This window comes from Colletotrichum karsti (assembly GCF_011947395.1).
Source record: "Colletotrichum karsti strain CkLH20 chromosome Unknown Scaffold8, whole genome shotgun sequence".
NCBI classification, from domain to species: domain Eukaryota; kingdom Fungi; phylum Ascomycota; class Sordariomycetes; order Glomerellales; family Glomerellaceae; genus Colletotrichum; species Colletotrichum karsti.
Window position 1 is genome coordinate 156918 of NW_024065908.1, and position 19096 is coordinate 176013.

At 53.7% G+C, this 19096-nt stretch overlaps 2 protein-coding genes across 2 annotated transcripts; one reads left to right on the plus strand and one right to left on the minus strand.

Moving 5' to 3' along the window:
* Positions 1-6842: 6842 nt before the first annotated feature.
* Positions 6843-7423, minus strand: CkaCkLH20_03235 (uncharacterized protein; the record flags this gene model as incomplete). Its single annotated transcript, XM_038885954.1, has 3 exons — positions 6843-7004; positions 7059-7127; positions 7259-7423. The coding sequence occupies 3 exons, from the start codon at positions 7421-7423 to the stop codon at positions 6843-6845; spliced, it is 396 nt and encodes a 131-aa protein (XP_038748463.1).
* Positions 7424-8673: 1250 nt separating this feature from the next.
* CkaCkLH20_03236 (uncharacterized protein) lies at positions 8674-16218 on the plus strand (the record flags this gene model as incomplete). The annotated part of the gene is made up of 5 exons (XM_038885955.1): positions 8674-9181; positions 9248-9565; positions 9614-9728; positions 14546-14710; positions 14793-16218. The coding sequence occupies 5 exons, from the start codon at positions 8674-8676 to the stop codon at positions 16216-16218; spliced, it is 2532 nt and encodes an 843-aa protein (XP_038748464.1).
* Positions 16219-19096: the final 2878 nt, after the last annotated feature.

The following is a 19096-nucleotide window of genomic DNA, read 5'->3' on the forward strand; positions in this document are numbered from 1 at the left end:
CCAGAATAGAAGTGCGGTAGTCTAACATACGCAAATCAGATTTAGAGACCAGATACTTGAGTGTCTCATGAGATCCTCGTCCAAAGACGGAAGACTGTTTGAAATGATGACCCTCAGCCACCGCACTCTTACACTTATCCTTACCATCGTCGTGGTTTGAGATGTGTCCACTCATCCACATGGAAAAGAGCAACAGTCGAGGTTGACGTAGTATGAAGAAGTTATCAAGAATACAGACGTCTGAGTCAGCGATATCGATCACTGTGATATCACTTCAGGATATGGATCCCAGAATCCTTCCAGATTTGGAATCTTCAGAGACTGATGGAATCAGTCAGAGAATCTCCAAAGTCTCCCGGGAATATCGCCATAGGCTGGTAAACCTACTGCATTTCACGTATTGAGAGGCTATGACAAGATGTGTAGAGCCATAGCAGCAGGCTCCGTTGACAACATCCGTCATACCACGTCTTTCGAACATTCACTCAAAGAAAATGGAATTCTTCGTCGTAAAATCCGTCACCGCATTATGCCCAAAACTCCGCGGACCGCCGTATGCGCCCGGGGGAAGGTGGGGTTTGAGTGCTTGCAGCTCGAGCAGGAGGGGATCCTTGCAGTTGCGTGAGACGGTGATGCAGTGAACTGATAGAGAGGGAGGGCGAAAGCGGGGGACCCGCCCAACCCGAGACCGACTGACTACCCAACTCAGCATCACCTCATTCCCCGGAGTCTATCCCGCCGCACGGTGGACGCCCGTCCCGTCCGCCAAGGGCATTCGGGCGTGGCGGCGAGTCAGCCCGTCGGAGCTTCGCTTCGGAGCTGGAATGTGCGAGTGAAAGTCTAGCCCCGCTCGGCGTGGGATATATCCCCGGGCAAGACCTCTCAAGCTTCCGATGCTGCCGCTCTTTTGCACTCGTGCCCTGAACGAACCAGATGTAAGCAGGATGTCGCCAACGGCAATGTCCTTCGGTTTATTGGCGTGAGCTTGCTGCAGGCGCGCGGATCGAGGGGGCTCATCGCCGACGTATGTAAGGGCTCGAGGAGCCAAGACCTTTGATTCAAGGATGAAGTTTAATTCGTCTCTGAGCCCGTCTGGTTTGCTGCCCGGCGCTTACGAGAACACAAGTGCTATCGCTGAATGGCATAGTCGGTTGAAGCAAAGTCGAAGTCCTTCGTTTTGTTCTCCAGTCGCTGCATTTTCTTTCCACGAAAGAGTCTGCTGCAGAACATGAGATTTGCACCGAGCATTTACTTCCAACACACAATGCAGGCGCTTCGTACTAATCAGCTGGGATTCAGAGGGCTTGACTCTATGAGGACGGGCCCTTGTTCCGGGACACCTCAAGAACTCCGATAGTCAGAGGCAAGAAAGCTGAGTTGTGGAATGGCTTGGTTGAAAGTGGCGGGAGACGTCGGCAAGCCAGATAACTCGGCGGCCGGGATTTGAGAGAAACTTCCGCTGTATATTAGTGTGTTCGTTTGGTCTGACTGCGCGTTTAACGTGCTCTAGGGTGCCGGCGGAGGGGCCGGGTCTCCGTTCAAGAATCGCAAGGGTTTATCTTTCGCCTGTCGCCGAAACATATGAAGATGAATGCTGAAATAAAGGCTGTACTACGAACGTGCATCTCGACCAGCTGTCACGTTTAATATGCCAGGGAAGCAAGCCAGGTTGGGACAGAATGGGCTGTATGTTTTCCGCGTTTAAGCAGCGATGACCCAGGTAATAGTGAAGCGGATCATCCGTATGTTGCTATCCCGATACCCTGCAGGAGGGATGTTATGAGACGAACATCTGAAGTATCAAACAATGTGGCTTGGAGTCGTAATCTGAGAAAGTACGTTGGCGTTATTTGAAGTGGTGCGAGGCCGGCCAACTCTGTAGAGGGGAATGAGTGACGAAGAGGGGATGGTAGCAACCAGTTTGACTGGGGTGCCTTTATCTTAGCACGAACTAGGGTTCGGTGATCGTCGCAGGGATTCTGTTGCAACTGAAGCGAATCAAAGACGGAGTCTGTGACCAAAAGGGGCGCCAGCCAATCGATAAGTGTTTTCCACTCACATCTCGTGAGTGTCGGAGCAGGGGCATAGCCGGGGCTGCCCGAACTTGAAGCCGTGGGGTCCTTGCTATTCTCTCATGCTGCCCCTGTTATTAAGAACCGGGACTTGCGATGACGTATGTAGCTGGTTGAGATACGGCCAGGACGTATTCTCCAGAGAAAACAAAGGGTGATTGGAGCTGGCGACGACAAGTGAACTGCGGTTGTTGAAGGTGAGGTTTCCACAGCTCAGTATCGTATTGCAGATGGCTGCGTCCAGATTGCCCTTCTAGGAAATAGAATCACAATCAAGCGAGCATGGGGCCCGTGGCGATCAAGGCCTGGTCAAAGTGCGTCGTTGGTGCAGGTGAGGGAAGTACCGCAGTACTTGATTATCCATGGATGGCCGGAGGCGGGTGCGTCTCCGGTCATGACGGTAGTCCAGTGGTTGGTGGTAAAAGTGTGGTTGGGGGTGTGAAAAGCTCGGCGCAAACGCTCCAAAGGCAGCGTACCTACGGATACTTATTAACACGAGAGCCCCGCAGTGCAATCGGATACCTACTATGGTAGGTAGGTAGGTAGGTCTGGCCATTCCACTCATGTCTGCCACCGCACCGCCAACGTCCGCGAGTGACGAAACGTCGGGTCGCATGAGCACGAGAAACGCCGAAAACGAGAGCAGGGGAGGAAGGTAAGAGTGAGTTAACACGCAAGGGTGTGACGGAGGGGCAATAATTGAAAGACGCTGATGGACGGTGGGTGTAAGCCACCGACAATTGCCCCTCCACCGCACTCTTGCTCTTACATCCCCTCCCCTCTTATCGCTATCACCTATGCCGGCCGGCAAGTCGGCGGTCAGTTGGCGGGCCGTGGGCATGCCTCACCTAGCGTATTGGAGCCTGGGATAATGCTGGCCACGGCCAGGTAGCAGTCTTTTGCTCTGTGTGCGTGATCCAAAGGCTGAAATGCCGAGAGCCAGTATGTGTTTGAGAAAGTTGCTGCATCTCCTCCCTTTCTTCTGCCCAGTTGTCGATACGCCGTCTTCCCTTGGGTGCAAGACATGGCCCATTTCCTTCTTCTAGGTCGTAACCGCGGGCGCATTCCGCAGCGGGCCAGTGTGTATGCAGCCACCGAGACAGCGTAGTAGCAGACGAACGAGGTTTTCGCTGTGCGCCATCTCCTGGCGAGACAACATCCCGTGGCCTGGAAGAAAATTTTCTCGCGACTCCTTAGCCAGGACTTGCTCTGGGCAGAGAGCGATGTTCGGCGAGAAAAAAGCAGGGTGTCGGCTGCATCGTGGGGTTTGCCAGGCCTCCCCTGGGATTCAATATCAAGGCGGCGGGTGCTCGGCAGAGGGGTAAAGCTGCGCTGCGGAGACGTGGTACTAAATGAGCAGGTCAGGTTCATCCGCGACGGCCGGGAATGGTGAGTAACAACCACAAGGGTGACATGCTGCCTAGCTGGCTGGTGGACGTCTCGAGTGATTCGGAATGATGGATTCGCACCATGGTTAGTGATTAGTCCGAGAGCTGCCGCATGAGCTGGGCCGAGAACAAGCAAGTGACGGGGAGTGGCGACGGACGGCGAAGAGGTTGGCGACAGGACGGACGGCTTAATTTAAGCATTTAGTTGGGCCTTGACGGCCGAAGGTTGCGAGCAAACGGAGGGAGGAAGTCTGAAGCGTCCATCCATGGTCCCGGGGGTCCGGGGGGCGGGGGTGGTCGTACCGTGACCTTACCGGCCCAGGACCCGCTTGCCAACAATGGTCGGAAATGGAATTACCTTACTCTGTATTGCCTAGGTACCTACATAGGCTTGAAGTGACCTTCTGGTAACGGAAGGCGGGAGGCCGATGTCTCGAGACGACAGTACGAGTACCTTGCTTGTTATCACTGAGTGAATAGAGTATTCCTAGCGGCACCAAAGTAACATGGTGCGTATTTGTGGCTGAACTGAGCCGAGGCCAGCTGCACAGGTGTTAAGGCTCTATTCATGTATAACAAACCGAAAACATACTGGCACCGCGAGCCTCGTTCAACTGGCTCGTCAAAAAGTTGACTTGTAACACCTGACATTGACAAGCCTGCCTTAGTGGTCTTGATTTTGTTAGTCTCTCACTCTCTGCCCGGCCTGCCGCTAGGCCGCCGACACACAAACGTCGACGGCGCAGAGCTTGCTCCCGCACCGTAAGCCATACTCGACTGAGAAGACCATCCTGTGAGAATCAACCACCAACGACGACAGAGACGTCGACGACACTTGTTAGCCAGCAAATAGCCTCCCTAGGTCGACGCTGGCTTGCGTCTGTGGTGCCACCAAACCAGCACTTTTGTTGGATTAGTCGACATCCATGCACATCGAGCGTGCGAATGGCGCATGTTTCTGTCACTCTGCGAAGATACAGGGTTATCAACCTTTTAAACCATCGCTTTAACGCTGCAGCCCAGTCCAGTCCAGTCCAGCCATGTTGCCCTGATGGTCGAGTCCGCAGCAGTTAACGAGACCCAACCACTTGGCCAGGTGGGGAGTACGCAATGGGTATTCATTCGTACGTCGACTGTCATCAGTCACGCATATACACATATTCGACTTTTATGCTCCGTTCTCTACAGCTCTGGCGGAGGCCAAGACCAGTGAGACGTGTTAGCCCCGGTCAGATCAGCGGGCAATAGCTTGAAATGAACAAAGCGGTTGATGACACTGAAGCAAGCCGGATGGCGGAAGGGCGCACCTGACGCTTTCAGAGAAGAGAATAGGAAGCGAATTTCATTTGAGTGACTGATTGGAATGCTGATGTGATGATGGTCTCGAGCTGTCATCAACGCCCGCTTTTTCTGATACACGGCCCTTTTTTGCCCTTGCTACTGAGTCCAGCCTGGGCGATTTACGACTATCCCATCCTGTCCTGTTCATGATTCTCGAGATGCTCCGACGCACCGGGAAATCAATCATTTCACTCACCAGCGCCGCCATCCAGGTGTATCAATGAATGGTCCACCCGATACAACATCCACCTGGCTGACTGCCCAAGAAACTTGTACCTTGCCTTTGTGTCAATATCGATGGCTCACAAGACAGCCAGGGGACATGGATTCGATGTTGCCGCCACCACACAATTTCGGTGCTTGTGACCTCGTCCCGGCCACGCATCTGGCGTATCACACCTCGCTCTTCGTGCCTCTTTGGAAAGGTGCCTTGCCGCCGACTGACACCCGTGGGATCCGAACAGACGACGATTGCCCAAACACACCCACCGCCTACCCTTGCCGGGCAAGGCCACCTGGTAATATGTATTATCTCACTTTGACCATTAACTACGAAAGAAGGCCATCATCACCGCAGATAGAAGAACTCTTTCTTGCTCGGCATCAGCATCAGCACCCGTGTCGCAATCAGAACCGCCGCATCTCTTCCGCATGCACCCAACCAACCACACCGAGATTCCCAGCTTCAGTTGAGATTGAGGTTGAGGTTGAGGTACCTTGCGCCCGGTGTCCCTCGTACTGATCCGGTCTGTTGCTGGCCTGATTGGCAAACCGGGCTGCCTGCTTTGGCGGCTGGCTGGCGGCTGGGCTTGCCCTAGCATTGCAGAGTACAGTGCAGGGCCAGGGCCAGGGCTGCGAAGGAGCTGGCTGAGTCTGAGTCGGGTATCGGGTATCGGGTCCAAGGGCAAGACGGCTGATGAGTGGGCGAATGATGGCATTTGCATACAATACTGCACCGCAATAATAATGAGTACGAACATTTGGAAACTGGACCCGGGTACGGATGTTCATCGCTCATTGGCCCTGTAACTCACCTAAACTCGGCGCTCGCCCGTTCGTTTTCAACTGGTGAGGCGGGCTGGACTACCTATGTCTGACTCTGACTCTGACTCTCTCCCTCACTTTCACTCTCACTCTCACTCACTCCCGCTGCGACCTACCTTTTCACAGTTCACCCCCTCTCTCTCACACACATGCACTCGCTCGTGGTTTTGCTGGCCCCGGTGTAATACACACTGCGTACCCTCTCACTCCCTCCCCTCCCCGGCGCCCCCAACATGCCTGTCCGGCCGTCCGTCGTCTTCCACATTGAGCGCAGTGCCGTGCCGCGCCATGCCTCACTCTGGCCTGGGCCGACCTGTTCTTTTCCTGCTCCGCCCATGTCGTGCTGTGCTGTGCTGTGCTCCTGCTGCTGCGATGCGCTGTGGTGCTTGCCAGGTGTGCTGTGTTTTGTCAAGTGCCTTTTCCTTTTGCTTCGCTGTCTGGCTGTCTGGCTGTCTTGGATCCAATCCAGTCCAATCCTTTTCCTAACCCCAACCCGTACCGCTTTACCCACCTCACGGAACGACATGGACTTTGACCTGAACGTGGACATGGGCATGGTCATGGTCATGGTCATGGTCATGGAGCTTTTCTCAGTAGTGCCAACCCAGCCGGTCCAGACCTTGCCTTGCTTTACCTCCTCACTTTGTCCCGGCCTGCACCCATCTCATGCTCACGTCGAGGCAGGCCAGAGAGGGGAGGCAGCAGAGGCGGAGGCAGAAGCAGAAGCAGAAGCAGGGTGATGAGGCTGGGCACCCTGACTCTGCACATGTACGGTCTTCCCGGTCCAGTGTCAATCTTGTCCTGCCTGAGCTGGATGAGGGGTTCAAAAGTGTGAGGTGTGAGCTGTAAACTTGAAATAATGAGGGAGAGTGGGAGGAAAAAATACCAACAAAAAAGTAGAGGGATTCGGAGGAAAGTGGGCTTTTTGGCTTTAGCCTGCCGTACCATTTACGGTCCCTTTCCTTTCCCTTGTGAGGTGCGATATTCGGACACTTTCTTAGGTTCCTCGCTCCCGTCCATTGTCTCGTTCTCTTGTGCCTTGGTCCATGATGAGGTAAATGTAGGTAGTCCAAGTCCCGTAACCGTAACCGCAGCCGTCGTCGTAGTCCTTCAGGTAGGTAGCCCGCAGGTCACAGTCCACCATCCACCGTCCACCAGTCTGGTCTGTTCTGGTTTGGTCTTGCAGCTGGTGTCTTCCACTTATTATTCTCACTTGGTCTGGCTCCTCCGCCTCCTCCTCCTTCTCCTCCTCGTACCTTACTTCCCCAAGGTTCCTTCCTTCCTGCCTGCGACGAAATACAAAACCAAGACGGTCTGCCCCCTCCTTGCCTTTGCCGCGCCTTCCCTCCCTCCCCGCCGCTTTTTTTCCCTCCCCTGCTGCTTCCACGTCCAACACACTCATCGTGGTCTCACCGATCCTCTCCGACCGCCTCTGAACTCTTTCTCTCCCTTATTTTCCTCCTCCTCCTCCTCCTCCTCCTCCTCCTCCTCCTTCTTCTTCTTCTTCCTCATGACCTCCTCCTCATCTTCCTCCGACTCGACCCTCGACTCTCGACTCCATCCCTTGCTCGGCGACATCGGCGTCACAACGCGTGCAATCTACAAGAATCGTATCCCCTCTGCCGATTCTTCTGCTTCATTAACAACCTAACACAACCGACGCACCTCTGTCCTAAACCAATACAGGCTACTTATATCCCCGACACCTCCCGCCGCCCTCACTCAACCCCACCTTGGCTGCTCACGCTCAATCCTCTTACACGCTCCCCCTTCATCCCTACTCTTCCGCCGCCTGCGACACCAAAGCGAGGAAGCAAATCAAGACACAGACCGCCTATTTCGTTCGTTACGAAGACGACACAGCAGTGTTTTTTCCCCCAGCATTACTTTTGCACCGCTTACATCCGGTTCTATCTTAACCCTTTACGGCCATACGAGACGCCTGCAACTCGCTTTTTCCTCGACGACGCACCCCTCTCTCCTACCGCCGAATGCGGTATGAACCACCGACTCGTCTCACTGTCTTAACCGCCGCCCCCTCTCTACCTGACTCTCCTCTCACACCTCGACACTGTCTTTGCCTCGTCGACACACTGGGTTTGGAGTTGGACTTTCTGGGACCGACGTCACTTCTGGAGGACCAAACACGTCGCATTACTTCGATGGGTATGCGGGAAGACGGAAATCTGGGTGCCTCTTCGTATCTGGTTATCGCCGACCGATAAAAGCAACGACGCTCGGTCAAGCCCCTCCATCTCTGACGGCTTCGCACGCCTATGCAACCCCTCACCGTGTCAGTCCACGACGACTCACCAACGAACCATCTTTATCTCCATTTCCACCGCCGCGGCCAGTTTGCCTCGACCAACGGCATCCTGTACGACTCTCTCGCTTCCTGCTCGACAAACAAAAGCCGGGAAAAGCAAGCGAGCGACGCCGTGCAGGTGCATGTAAACGGGGGAAATCGGCCGACATACTGAGTTTGGCGAGTGTTTGGAGACGGCCTGAAGCCTCGCAGCCCAATCTTACCCGTTGGTTCAATCATCTTTTTGCAACTCAAGGCACCGGGAATACTACAGCAAAAAGGAAATACCAGCGTCATGGACGACACCATGGATTACGTTTTCCATCATCGAGAGCAACACCCGAACCACGCTCAGCTCCCCTATAATACCCAACCGCCCAGATGCCCGTACTTCAACAGAACCGAGACCTACGGTCACACCACCAGCGTCCCACCGCATCGCCCACATTACGACCCAGTTCACGCCTCAGCAAACAACTGGCAATCCCAATCACATCTGCCACCGCATCACTGGCAACCTGCCATGTTGGGACACGCAACATCCTCGCCGTATCATCGACCGGCTGGCTCTGCACCGGAACCTCCCTACTACAACCCGATGCCTAGCCTGCGTATGGGCCCCAACTGGCAAAATCCTGTTCACGGCGTCGGTGGTCTCCGCGCGCTGCAATCGCCGTACTCGACCCAGCAGCTTCCCCCCGTTCATTACGGTCCAGTCCCCACGAATCCCCCGAGCAGACATCAGCCTCAAATGCCGGGCTCTGAAAGCGCTTTTGGACAGTCTTCGGTTTCCACTAATAACAACCACCTTGGCACATATACGCCGCCAGTGACATCGACGCCGCCGGCACCTGTGCAAGATTCGCCGCAATCAGGCGTGGAAAGCCCGTCAGTCCCAGAGCCCCCTGCTTCAGAGTTCACGGCTGCTCCGGCTCAGGCGCCACTGACGAGCACCAACGTCCAATTCGGATCTGCGCCGCCATCAAGCGATGGCCCATTCCTATACCGGTCATATCGTCCAACTGCAGGAGGTAAGGGTTTCACGCATACAAATAACAACTACGTCTTCTCTGATTATTTTGCTCACGCTGTGCCAGGCGGCTTTTCGGGGTCTTCCACGTCACTCAACAACCCGGTGCCTGCAGCACCGCCCGCAGAACGGCGGCGAGTTGTTGCAACTCCGCTACGCAGGCTATCGCGGAGAACATCGCCACCTTCAGATCGGGATTACGATGAGGTGGAATTTCGAATGTTGGAACATGCCATGGGTTCGGTAGGTCGGGACATTGACGACAATCATATTCGGAATGCGCAGATGATGCGTGGTTCCGTGACGACCAAAATGGTTGCGTCCATATCCGCCATTCAGTCGCTACAGAGCGTTGACGTCTCGGATCTTTCGGAGAGTGAAAGATGTAAGTTTCGGATGCTTGGAGTGAAGATTCGAAGTTAACGATCCATAGCTTGCATAATCTGCTACAACGACTTTGGCGTAGAGACACCTGAAGGCGTGAAGGAGGCGCCCCTTCGCCTGCCCAAGTGCAAGCATATTTTTGGCGACCATTGCATCAAAAAATGGTTCGAGGACTCGGACAGCTGCCCGTATTGCAGGGATAAGTTGCCCTCGGAACCGAAAATGACATCGACGAACACTCACTTGGCCAACTTGTTATTTCGGCAAAGGGCGTTGAGAGAAAGAGAGGTAAATCATGGCTCGGACGAATCGGGCCGTGCTACGGCCGGTGAGCGCCGGTCACCTCCAACAGATGGCGGAGAGAGTCGGCGGAGAATTCGACCACGACATGGACCTGGGCGGGGACCCGGCTCGCCACCGTTCAGCGTCATCCGGCCGGGTTCCTTCGGCGGTTCTTCGACCAACCATGAGAGAAGGTCACATAATTTCAACGCGATCAGGACGCATGTCGCAAACGCGCCGGCCCGAGGCCATGGTGGAGGCCCGTCCTCTGTTCCTTTTTCTACAGGGCACCTCACCCAATATCACACACCGAGCTTTGGCGGACCACCGGATATTGCCTCTTCTTCGGCGCCAATGGTACCGCCATCGTACGTGCCACCGCCGATGCCTTATGGCGTCCCCCCTTCAGGGCAGGGCGCCGGATTCCCGAGCTCAGCGAACCGGAATTCACTGCCAGCACCTCCGCCCGGAAACTGGCAGAGCGGGATCTCCGAAGACACCCACCGACGTATGATGCTGGGCGAAAACAGTTCGAATCCATTAGCCGGTGGAACAACTCACTGGGGAGGTCAGTAGTACAGTCGCCAGAGAACACACCAGACGGCCCAGGCAAGATATCAAGGAGCCCAGACGGGACAACCGAGATGATATTCAGGAGCTTGGGAAAGATATCAGCATGCCCATATCGGTCAACGGATATGGCATTGGATTTTTCAGGGCGATATTTCGATATTTCTTTTATTGGGTGTTACGAATCGGCTTCAGTCGGCATTCGGTAGGGTTTGGTTTATCAGGGCGTTCTCGAGGCGTTTTGGGGGTGGGTAACCAGCATCACCATGATAACATGATTCAGAACTCGGTGGATTGGAGAGGAGGTTGCGTCTAGGGTCAACAGACACCTAGGCAGTGAGGGGACGACAACAACACTTCGATAGGCGGCAGTATTCAGCGGGCATTTCTACTTGAGCCATCTTGCGAGAAGAGCGCGGCAGGACACCCGAAGCAGGCAATGATACTGTATTAGCCAAGGTAGTCAGCGGATGAATACATGAGTATCCCACTCTTACAGCCGGGCCACGTCGAAATATGTTTGTTGTGAAATAGCGAGCGCTGCTTGCAAGGATAATAAACGAAGACTCCGGGAGCAAGTTGACTCGACACAGGCCTCGTCGTGGTTGGGACGTGATTGGATGGAGACAAAACGGAAGGACGAGCTTGCAGGATGACAAGAGTTTGGGCCATGTCGGGGATAGGCAGACATGGCTGACGGGCCCGGGTTTTGTCAAACGGTCAAATGAGACTCCGACGGGAGCATGCTGTCGGGGCTCTGGGTTGTCCCGGCGGGGGGCCGGAGACGTGAATAACCAAAGTCGTCGAGCACGGCGAAGGGTCTCTCGCTCACAGCAGGGCCAGCAGGGCCAGGCCGGAGTGACTGGCTTCATTTGTGATTTTAAGTATCCGGGGTGCAGTGGGTGGAGGGGAGGGATACTCCGGTGGGAGTGCTGTCACCGAAGGCGTAAGTAAGTCCATCGGTTTGACTGGATGACTGGATGACACGGGTTGCCTCCATCTCATGATATCCAGCAAGGCGGGGTTATTTTGGTCTTGATTGCCTTTTTGAGGAACTGGACTGGCATGTGTCTACTGCGGTAGGTAGGTACTCTGTTCATGCGGCGAAAAGTGTATTAACACAAATCATTCGGGGGGTGGGGGGGGAGGGAGAATGAAGACGGATTATCAGACGGGGAGGGATGGATGGATGTATGGGGGTCACCACACCCGAATGAAGGAAGCGATGAAAGACAAAGGTTATCCATGGATTTGGAGGGTAAAGAAGAAGACGGGAGACATTCTGGATGTTTGTAAGTGGATCTGGGACGGGATTCGGAACCGGGCGTGAAAAATGCAAACGGACACGGAACGAGGGACGGATTTGGGCGTCGGGCTTTTTTTTTTCTGGTTTACATCTGTCGCTTTTTTATTTTCTCCTCTAATTACTTACTATGGTACGACTACTGTGTTGGCTTTGATTCGAAGCTAAGAAGATCAACTCGTGTCTAAACGAGTGCGAAAGAACGGGCACGGCGCCGGCTCGCAGCGCATAGACTAGCCAATCGCGACGGATCACGTAGGAATGACGACGGGCTGGGCTGGGCTGGGCTGGCTGAGGGGGCGAACGGAGGCTGTGGCCCGGCCGCGCGACGGCGAGCGCAGCTTTTTTCATGAACGGGATTCCTGCTCGGGTATCCGTGTGTGCGCAGTCGGACCGCATTTTTTCGATGCATTGTTGTATTGCACACGAGAAGGGAGAGAATGAAATTAGCCGTCTTTCTCCCAGCGGTGTAAGTCTCGGTGTGCGTGTGTAGATGGTCAGCTGGTTGGTTGGTTGCATTCGTTTGCAACGGAAACGGCATGGAACAGACAGACGGACACAGACAGCAGCAGCAGCAGCAGCAGAATAAAAAGGCCGCCTATCTTTAGTCGTGCCGCTGCAAGGAGAACAGAAACCGTCTAACCATCGTCACGGACGGTAGGCGGAAACGAAAGCTGTCAGATGTGTGCTCGGAGGCCCGTGTTTCTGCTTCTGCATCTTTGCGCTGCTGTGGAAGGAGCTTGCCGTGGACGGGAGTTTTCGCGATGTATCGTGGCTGTGTAATGTGAAGCTGTTATTCTTTTTCCTCCGCAGCGGAGTTTTCCAACGTTGAATGTTTCTCCCGTGGAGGAAACGTTTCCCGTTCGTGTTTCTGGTTGACGCATGTTGCTTGTGTGATTCTGCGTCGTCGGAGTCTCGGAAATCAATGACTCTAAACATCTGCCTAGAAGTAAGTAGAGGCGGATATCCAAGGTTTTTCCGGTGAGATGGACTGGCTGGACTTGTCAGCTTTGTCTGTTCACCTAATTACAATGCCTCGTCACCTGCTGTCCAAGGCATGGAATGGCATGGCTGCTGCACTTTCTGTCTTGTCTTGAGCAGCACAGTCCACCGGATTGAAACGGGAAGCTTATGCGACTTGGCTCTTTTGTCGCTGTCCAATCAGAAGCTCATCCGACAGATACGAAATGCTGGGGAAAGTCATGCTTGAAGAATACCGAATTAAAGAATCCATATCAACTCCATCTTGCTGCGGGATGGATCGGGCGAACAAATTGTCCTAGTCCCCGGTCCTACGGCATCATCATCCTTTCCCAAGAAACCCCCGTCCTGGGCCTACGCAGCGGACCACGTACCCTGCCCTGACTTCGCCTTTGGGTCTAAGAAAGAACAAGACTACCCTGCCTGGGTTAGGCAATACCAACCAATTGACTGCAAGCTAGTACGAGAAAGGGATTCAATTCGAAGTCTGCCCCTCCTTCTTCTCTGATGCCTCCCACGCGGCGGAAGAACCTTGACCAAAGGGGAGGGATGGTCTACGTACCTCTGCCGGTCTTCCATTCAAGTGCTGATCATCCATCTCGAACCCCGTTCCCGCTCGTCCATCCGGAGGTCGTCGTCCTACTTTATTAACTTGCCTTTCTCTCCGCCCTCATGGATGAACCCCCTCGGCAGCTCACGCTCAAAAGCAAAAAAGCAACTCATCTTGACATCAAAAGAGAAACACACACCCGGCTTGCCGAACCGAAACCAAGTCTGCTCCCTCGAGGTGAAAAGGAGTGAAAACCTGAAGCCTCTCCCTTACATCAAACCTTTGACAGTCCCGGTCACGAACCGATTCGGCCTCCACCCAAGCTGCAGTAGCCAAGACCGCTAGAGCTCGGTAACCAACAACAGCCGGCCATATTGTCATCATCGAGTTTGGCCCCCAGTCCTCGATACCTGCGATATTCACTATTGGACCTCGAAAACGACCAATTCAACCACCATCTCAGTCAATTTTTTTTGCGCTATATTTTTAACCACCTATTACTCTCGGGAACCGTATTCCTTCCATTCTTTCCATCCTGCCAGCTTGGCAACTTCTGAATACTACCTACCGTCCGGCCTGTCCCGTCTCGTCTCGTCTCATCCCATCTTGGTCTCCATCGTCTCACGACCCGTCCTAGGCCAACGCCCAGGTCCCCTGCTTCAGCTACGGTATAATAGGTATGTAATCATGGAAAAAAGATCCACCCAAAAGAACACACAGAAAGAGAAAAAAAAAAGAGTACGGTGCGTGCGTGCGTTGCATGGATGTGCATGTGCTGGCGATGCTTTGGCTCCATGTCGCAACCCCGTACGCATGAAACCGATCGACCGGCCCTCAGCCTGCGCGGGATCTACCTCGCCCTCGCCCACCCTTCACTTGAGCTTAAACTCAAGGTAGCTTGAGTGTTTGCTCAACCTCACGTTGTCCAACCTTACTTGAGCCCGAGCTTTTTTGCGTTTTTCTTCCTACTTCCTTCTACTCCTTTTGTAGTTTCTGTCGATGATCCTTCTTCTAATCAACGCCGAAGACAGTATTTCTCAACCAAGGGAGCTCTCGAGGGTCGATCTACACTTCGCCGAGTTCCAAAGTTGATCCGGCATTGACCCGTGTCTTTCGATATAAATCCGTTCGCCATCTGTCGTCGTCGTCGTTGTCGTCATCACTCGAAGCACGTCGACAACCAACGCCATGTTTCCGTGGCGTGGAGTGTCGATTAGTTCGGCGGTCATCGCCGTGTTGCTGGCATTGCGCCAACCAGTATTCTCGAGATGGCACCTCCTGAGCACCTTCGTAAGCGCCTGGATGCTTCAGATAATGGCCTGGGGCGTCTTCGTCGTCTTCCTCTACCCCCAATACTTCTCGGCTCTTCGAACCCTGCCCGGCCCCAAGGACAACCACTGGTTGATGGGACAGTACCCCAGAATCATGCGCCAGCCGACTGGCATTCCTATGATTGAATGGTGAGCTGATATTTTGTCGCTCTTCAGCGGCAGAGAAGCATTACGTTGTCAGCATGCGATAGATGCTAACAGTGACGTCAAGGATCAACACAATCCCCCACGAGGGCATCATTCGTTACCGCGGCCTATTCAACCAAGAGCGCCTGCTCATCACCTCTCCGAAGGCCCTTGCCGAGGTGTTGGTCACCCATAACTACGACTTCCACAAGCCCACGGCCGTAAGATCTTCGATCGGCCGGATCCTTGGAATTGGTGTGCTGTTGGCCGAGGGCGACAACCACAAGGTCCAACGTAAGAACCTCATGCCGGCATTCGCCTTCCGCCACGTGAAGGATCTGTACCCGCTCTTCTGGAGCAAAGCTTGCGAGGGTGTCGATGCCATCACCGACGCCGTCCTGACCGAGGCGGCCAAGCCTGCGGCCGATGGGACCACGGACCCGGAGAAGGCGGCCCTCGGTCCCAAGACCGCCGTGTTGGAGATTGGTAACTGGGCGTCGCGGACTACTCTCGATATCATCGGTATGGCCGGCATGGGCCGCGATTTTGGAGCTATACGTGACCCTTCCAACCCCCTTAACCAGACGTATCAGCACGTGTTCAAGCCCAGTCGCCAGGCTCAAATCCTCGCCGTCCTCGGTCTCCTTCTTCCCGGGCCTCTCGTCCACGCCCTGCCATTCAAGCGCAACGGCGATATCGCCAAGGCCGCCCAAAACATCCGCGCCACCTGCCGCGAGCTCATCCGCGAGAAGAAGGACAAGCTCGAGCGCAAGCAGCTCACCGACATCGACATCCTCTCCGTAGCCCTCGAATCCGGCGGCTTCACCGAGGACAACCTCGTTGACCAGATGATGACCTTCCTCGCCGCCGGCCACGAAACGACCGCCTCGGCAATGATGTGGGCCATCTACTGCCTCTGCCTGAACCCCGAAGTCCAATCTCGTCTCCGCCTCGAGATCCGCGAGCGTCTCCCCATCCCCGGCACCCCCGGCGACATCACCGCCCTCGACATCGACCACATGCCCTACCTCAACGCCGTCTGCAACGAGGTCCTCCGCTACTACGCCCCCGTCCCCATGACCCTCCGCGAGGCCGCCGTCGACACCGTCATCGACGGCAACAAGGTCCCCAAGGGAACGCGCATCATGCTCTGCCCGTGGGCCACTAACAAGGACACGGCGCTGTGGGGCCCCGACGCCGGCCGCTTTGACCCGGACAGGTGGATGCCCCGCGACGGCGCCGACCCGGAGAGCAAGAAGACGGCGGCCAGCGGCGGTGCGACGAGCAACTACGCCTTCATGACCTTCCTGCACGGCCCGCGCAGCTGCATCGGGCAGGGCTTCGCCAAGGCCGAGTTCGCGTGCATCCTGGCCTCCTGGATCGGTCGCTTCGAGTTCAGCCTCAAGAACAAGGAGGAGTACGACGAGAAGAACATCACCATCAAGGGCGGCGTCACCGCGCGCCCGGCCAAGGGGTTGCATGTGTACGTCAAGGTCATTGATGGGTGGTGATACCTCCGGGACGGTGCGTCAGCAAGATATGTTGGATCCGTTATAATTAATGATACGATGCATGAACTGGGCTGGGTTCCTGGTGACGAGACGGCACATGTGCGAAAGATGAGATGCGCTCAGCGATGGAATGTGTGCTGGTACAGCTATGGATTGGCTGGTGGGATCTTGTGTGGTGGTGAGGTAGACGACGGCGCATGAATGGTTGTATATAGGCCATATGAGTGAATGTTTGAAGATGACGATATTTTATGAATGCTGCCTTCTGGTAGAAATATGTGTGATCAAGCCTCTTCCAATCTCTTACCTGCCGGATAATCTGATTGCATTGCCTCAAGTCGTGGTTTTCTGGGTATTGCTAGCAAAGTTTCTCACTTCGCAATCCTCTTGCCACCCACACCTTACCTCGATTCCTTTGGGTCACAGACCAAAACCTCACCTTGATAGTATTAAAGTCGAAGATCCCCATCGCTTTCGCGAGAAAATTCGTACACGCACGACTTCCATCAAGTTCTCGTCATTTATCCCTTGATCATATTGGTCGGTTTCGTAGAGAACCAAGAGCTGTTTAACAAGCCCTTCATAAACTTTTCAATGCCCCCTCGTGCATCCAGTAGAATCAAGAAGCACGGTGATGCCGTTAACAGTATAGCGGGGCTATATTATCAACTCTCTCGCGGTTGTTCCTTCAGCCTGGCCAACCATCAGCCAGATTCGTGTCGTGGAGCCGTTCTGGTCCACAAGACGCACGTTGTGCCGTTCTTCCTCGTCTCTGGACATCTCTCCTGGTTTCTCATGCTTATGTGTCTAATAAGTCGCGGGCGTTGGGCATGACTTGCCCCTTCGTAAACAATACAGCAAGGTCTCGCTCAGCCTAGGCTTTTCACCTTTGGGTGGTGTCCCGTTCAAATTCTGCGCTGAAGAGTAGGTGATTTTACTCAACGAAGAGTGAATGAATTCCCGTTCATGGCGAGAAAAATAGTTCCTTCTTCAGTTTTGAAGTTTTTATAGGCACTTATTGTCACAGTCGTGGAAACGAGAACGTGCTACGGCTGTACTCTTCAATTTGAGCCTCCCCATCGAGAAAATAGATCCAGTCAGATTCAACGACGATGAGCTTCACCGCCGAGTTATGGTCTTATATCCGACTCCGAAATCCATGTACCTAGTCGCCGGCGTCAACATTCTAGTAGTCGAATACGTTACGAGGACCGCGCTCTTGCATGAAAAATCAGCGCAACCAAGTGACGAATAGATTTGTTTGAGAGACTTTCTCGCGTTCCGAAGGGTCTGGCTGTGTGCTTGTTCGTCTCCAGATACGCAGTGGACAGAGATGGTAGATGATAGCAGAAAGTCTAGCTTATGGCGTCCTAAATTGTTGCCCAATCACAGGCTCTACCTACGTCTACTTTACTCCGACTTAGCCTTTGTTGCGGCAGAGTCACTTAACAACAGCGACAAAAAGATCATTGATCATTAGGCCTCATCTACCTTACTGCTCTTCCTTTTGTATATCAATAGCTACAAGTGACAGTCGACTGCTTCATTTGCTGGAATGATCCTTGTATCGGGTGATGGGCTTCAGATAGCGTAGCATCAAATTCCCACGCTCAAACGTAAGTAAGACCTACTCTCAGCTCTCATTCACTTTCAAGCAGACAGTTGATAGTTAAGATCAGGTTGCTATTCTTTATAGTAGCAGGCCAGCCCATAATACCCCAAGCGGCTGGGGACTTCGAACGAGCAACGTAAGTCTAACGAATCTGCTTGGAACTAGGTGGCTCTATTTAGAACTATTCCTTACCAATAAGCTAAAAATGTTATTCTTCCAGGCGTGTCGTCAGAAAAGAGCATCAGAAAACTTCAAGGTTCCGCAGATCATAGTTGACAGACTAAAAGGCATTGATATAGTATATTAAACCAGCAGAGGCCCTTCTAACAAGACGCCCTCTCAGCACGGAAGTGCCTAGCTCTTAGGGTTCAGCTAGACTCGCTGTGCCATCTCAAACCTTCACGTCCATGCTCACGCTACTATCAAGAAATACTAGTATCTACTCCAGTTAAGGGTCAGCTTAATGACCTGCTCGTATTTGACAGGGGCGGACTGCCGGGAGGCTAGGCCTATGACACGTCCTTGCTCTGGTAACTCGGTTTAGGTTGATATCATCGAGGTTATTTCTCACAATCCAAATAGCAAAGCCAACGCAAGCGGCGCAGAAAACCCAAATAAGACAAGAAAGAATACGAGACAGGAAACGAAGAGGAACGGGGTGGGGCGATCGAGAAGTCAACTATGTTTGTCACCTATAAGGTGATACGCGTTGAATGTGCGGCTTTGTGCCGCCAAAACTGAGTATACTGCACGCATGTGTATATAGATGCGAACCCGGCCATATGAATCCGACCACACCATTGATTGCAGCTGTTCCACCAGCGCAGATTTGTGCGCGTCAGTTCGTCAAAGTATTTATTGGTCTTTTTATTGGATTTCTATCAACGGCTGGACCGTTCGTTGGAATTACCGCATGATTCAAACAAAATGCTTCTTCTATCTTGCCCCAGTCCTTATCGGATTGACTCAGATTGTCGGGTTGCTGAGCTAGATCGTCTTCTGCTTTTCCCTGAGCAGGGAAAGCGACAACCCCGGACCGCATGGGGACTGAAAGAAAGACATCGATACTTGGGCGTCAATCGTCACCCACCAAACGACGTCGAGACGATATGAATGCTGGGAATTGGTAACGGGAGAGACTTTTGTCATCACAACCTTGCTGAGTTGTCAGTAAAGACGACTTCTGTAATTCGTTCATGGTCAAAGATCAACGAGTCTTGTGTTGGTGATGTGACATATCGTGATGTATACAAAACAACAGGCTGG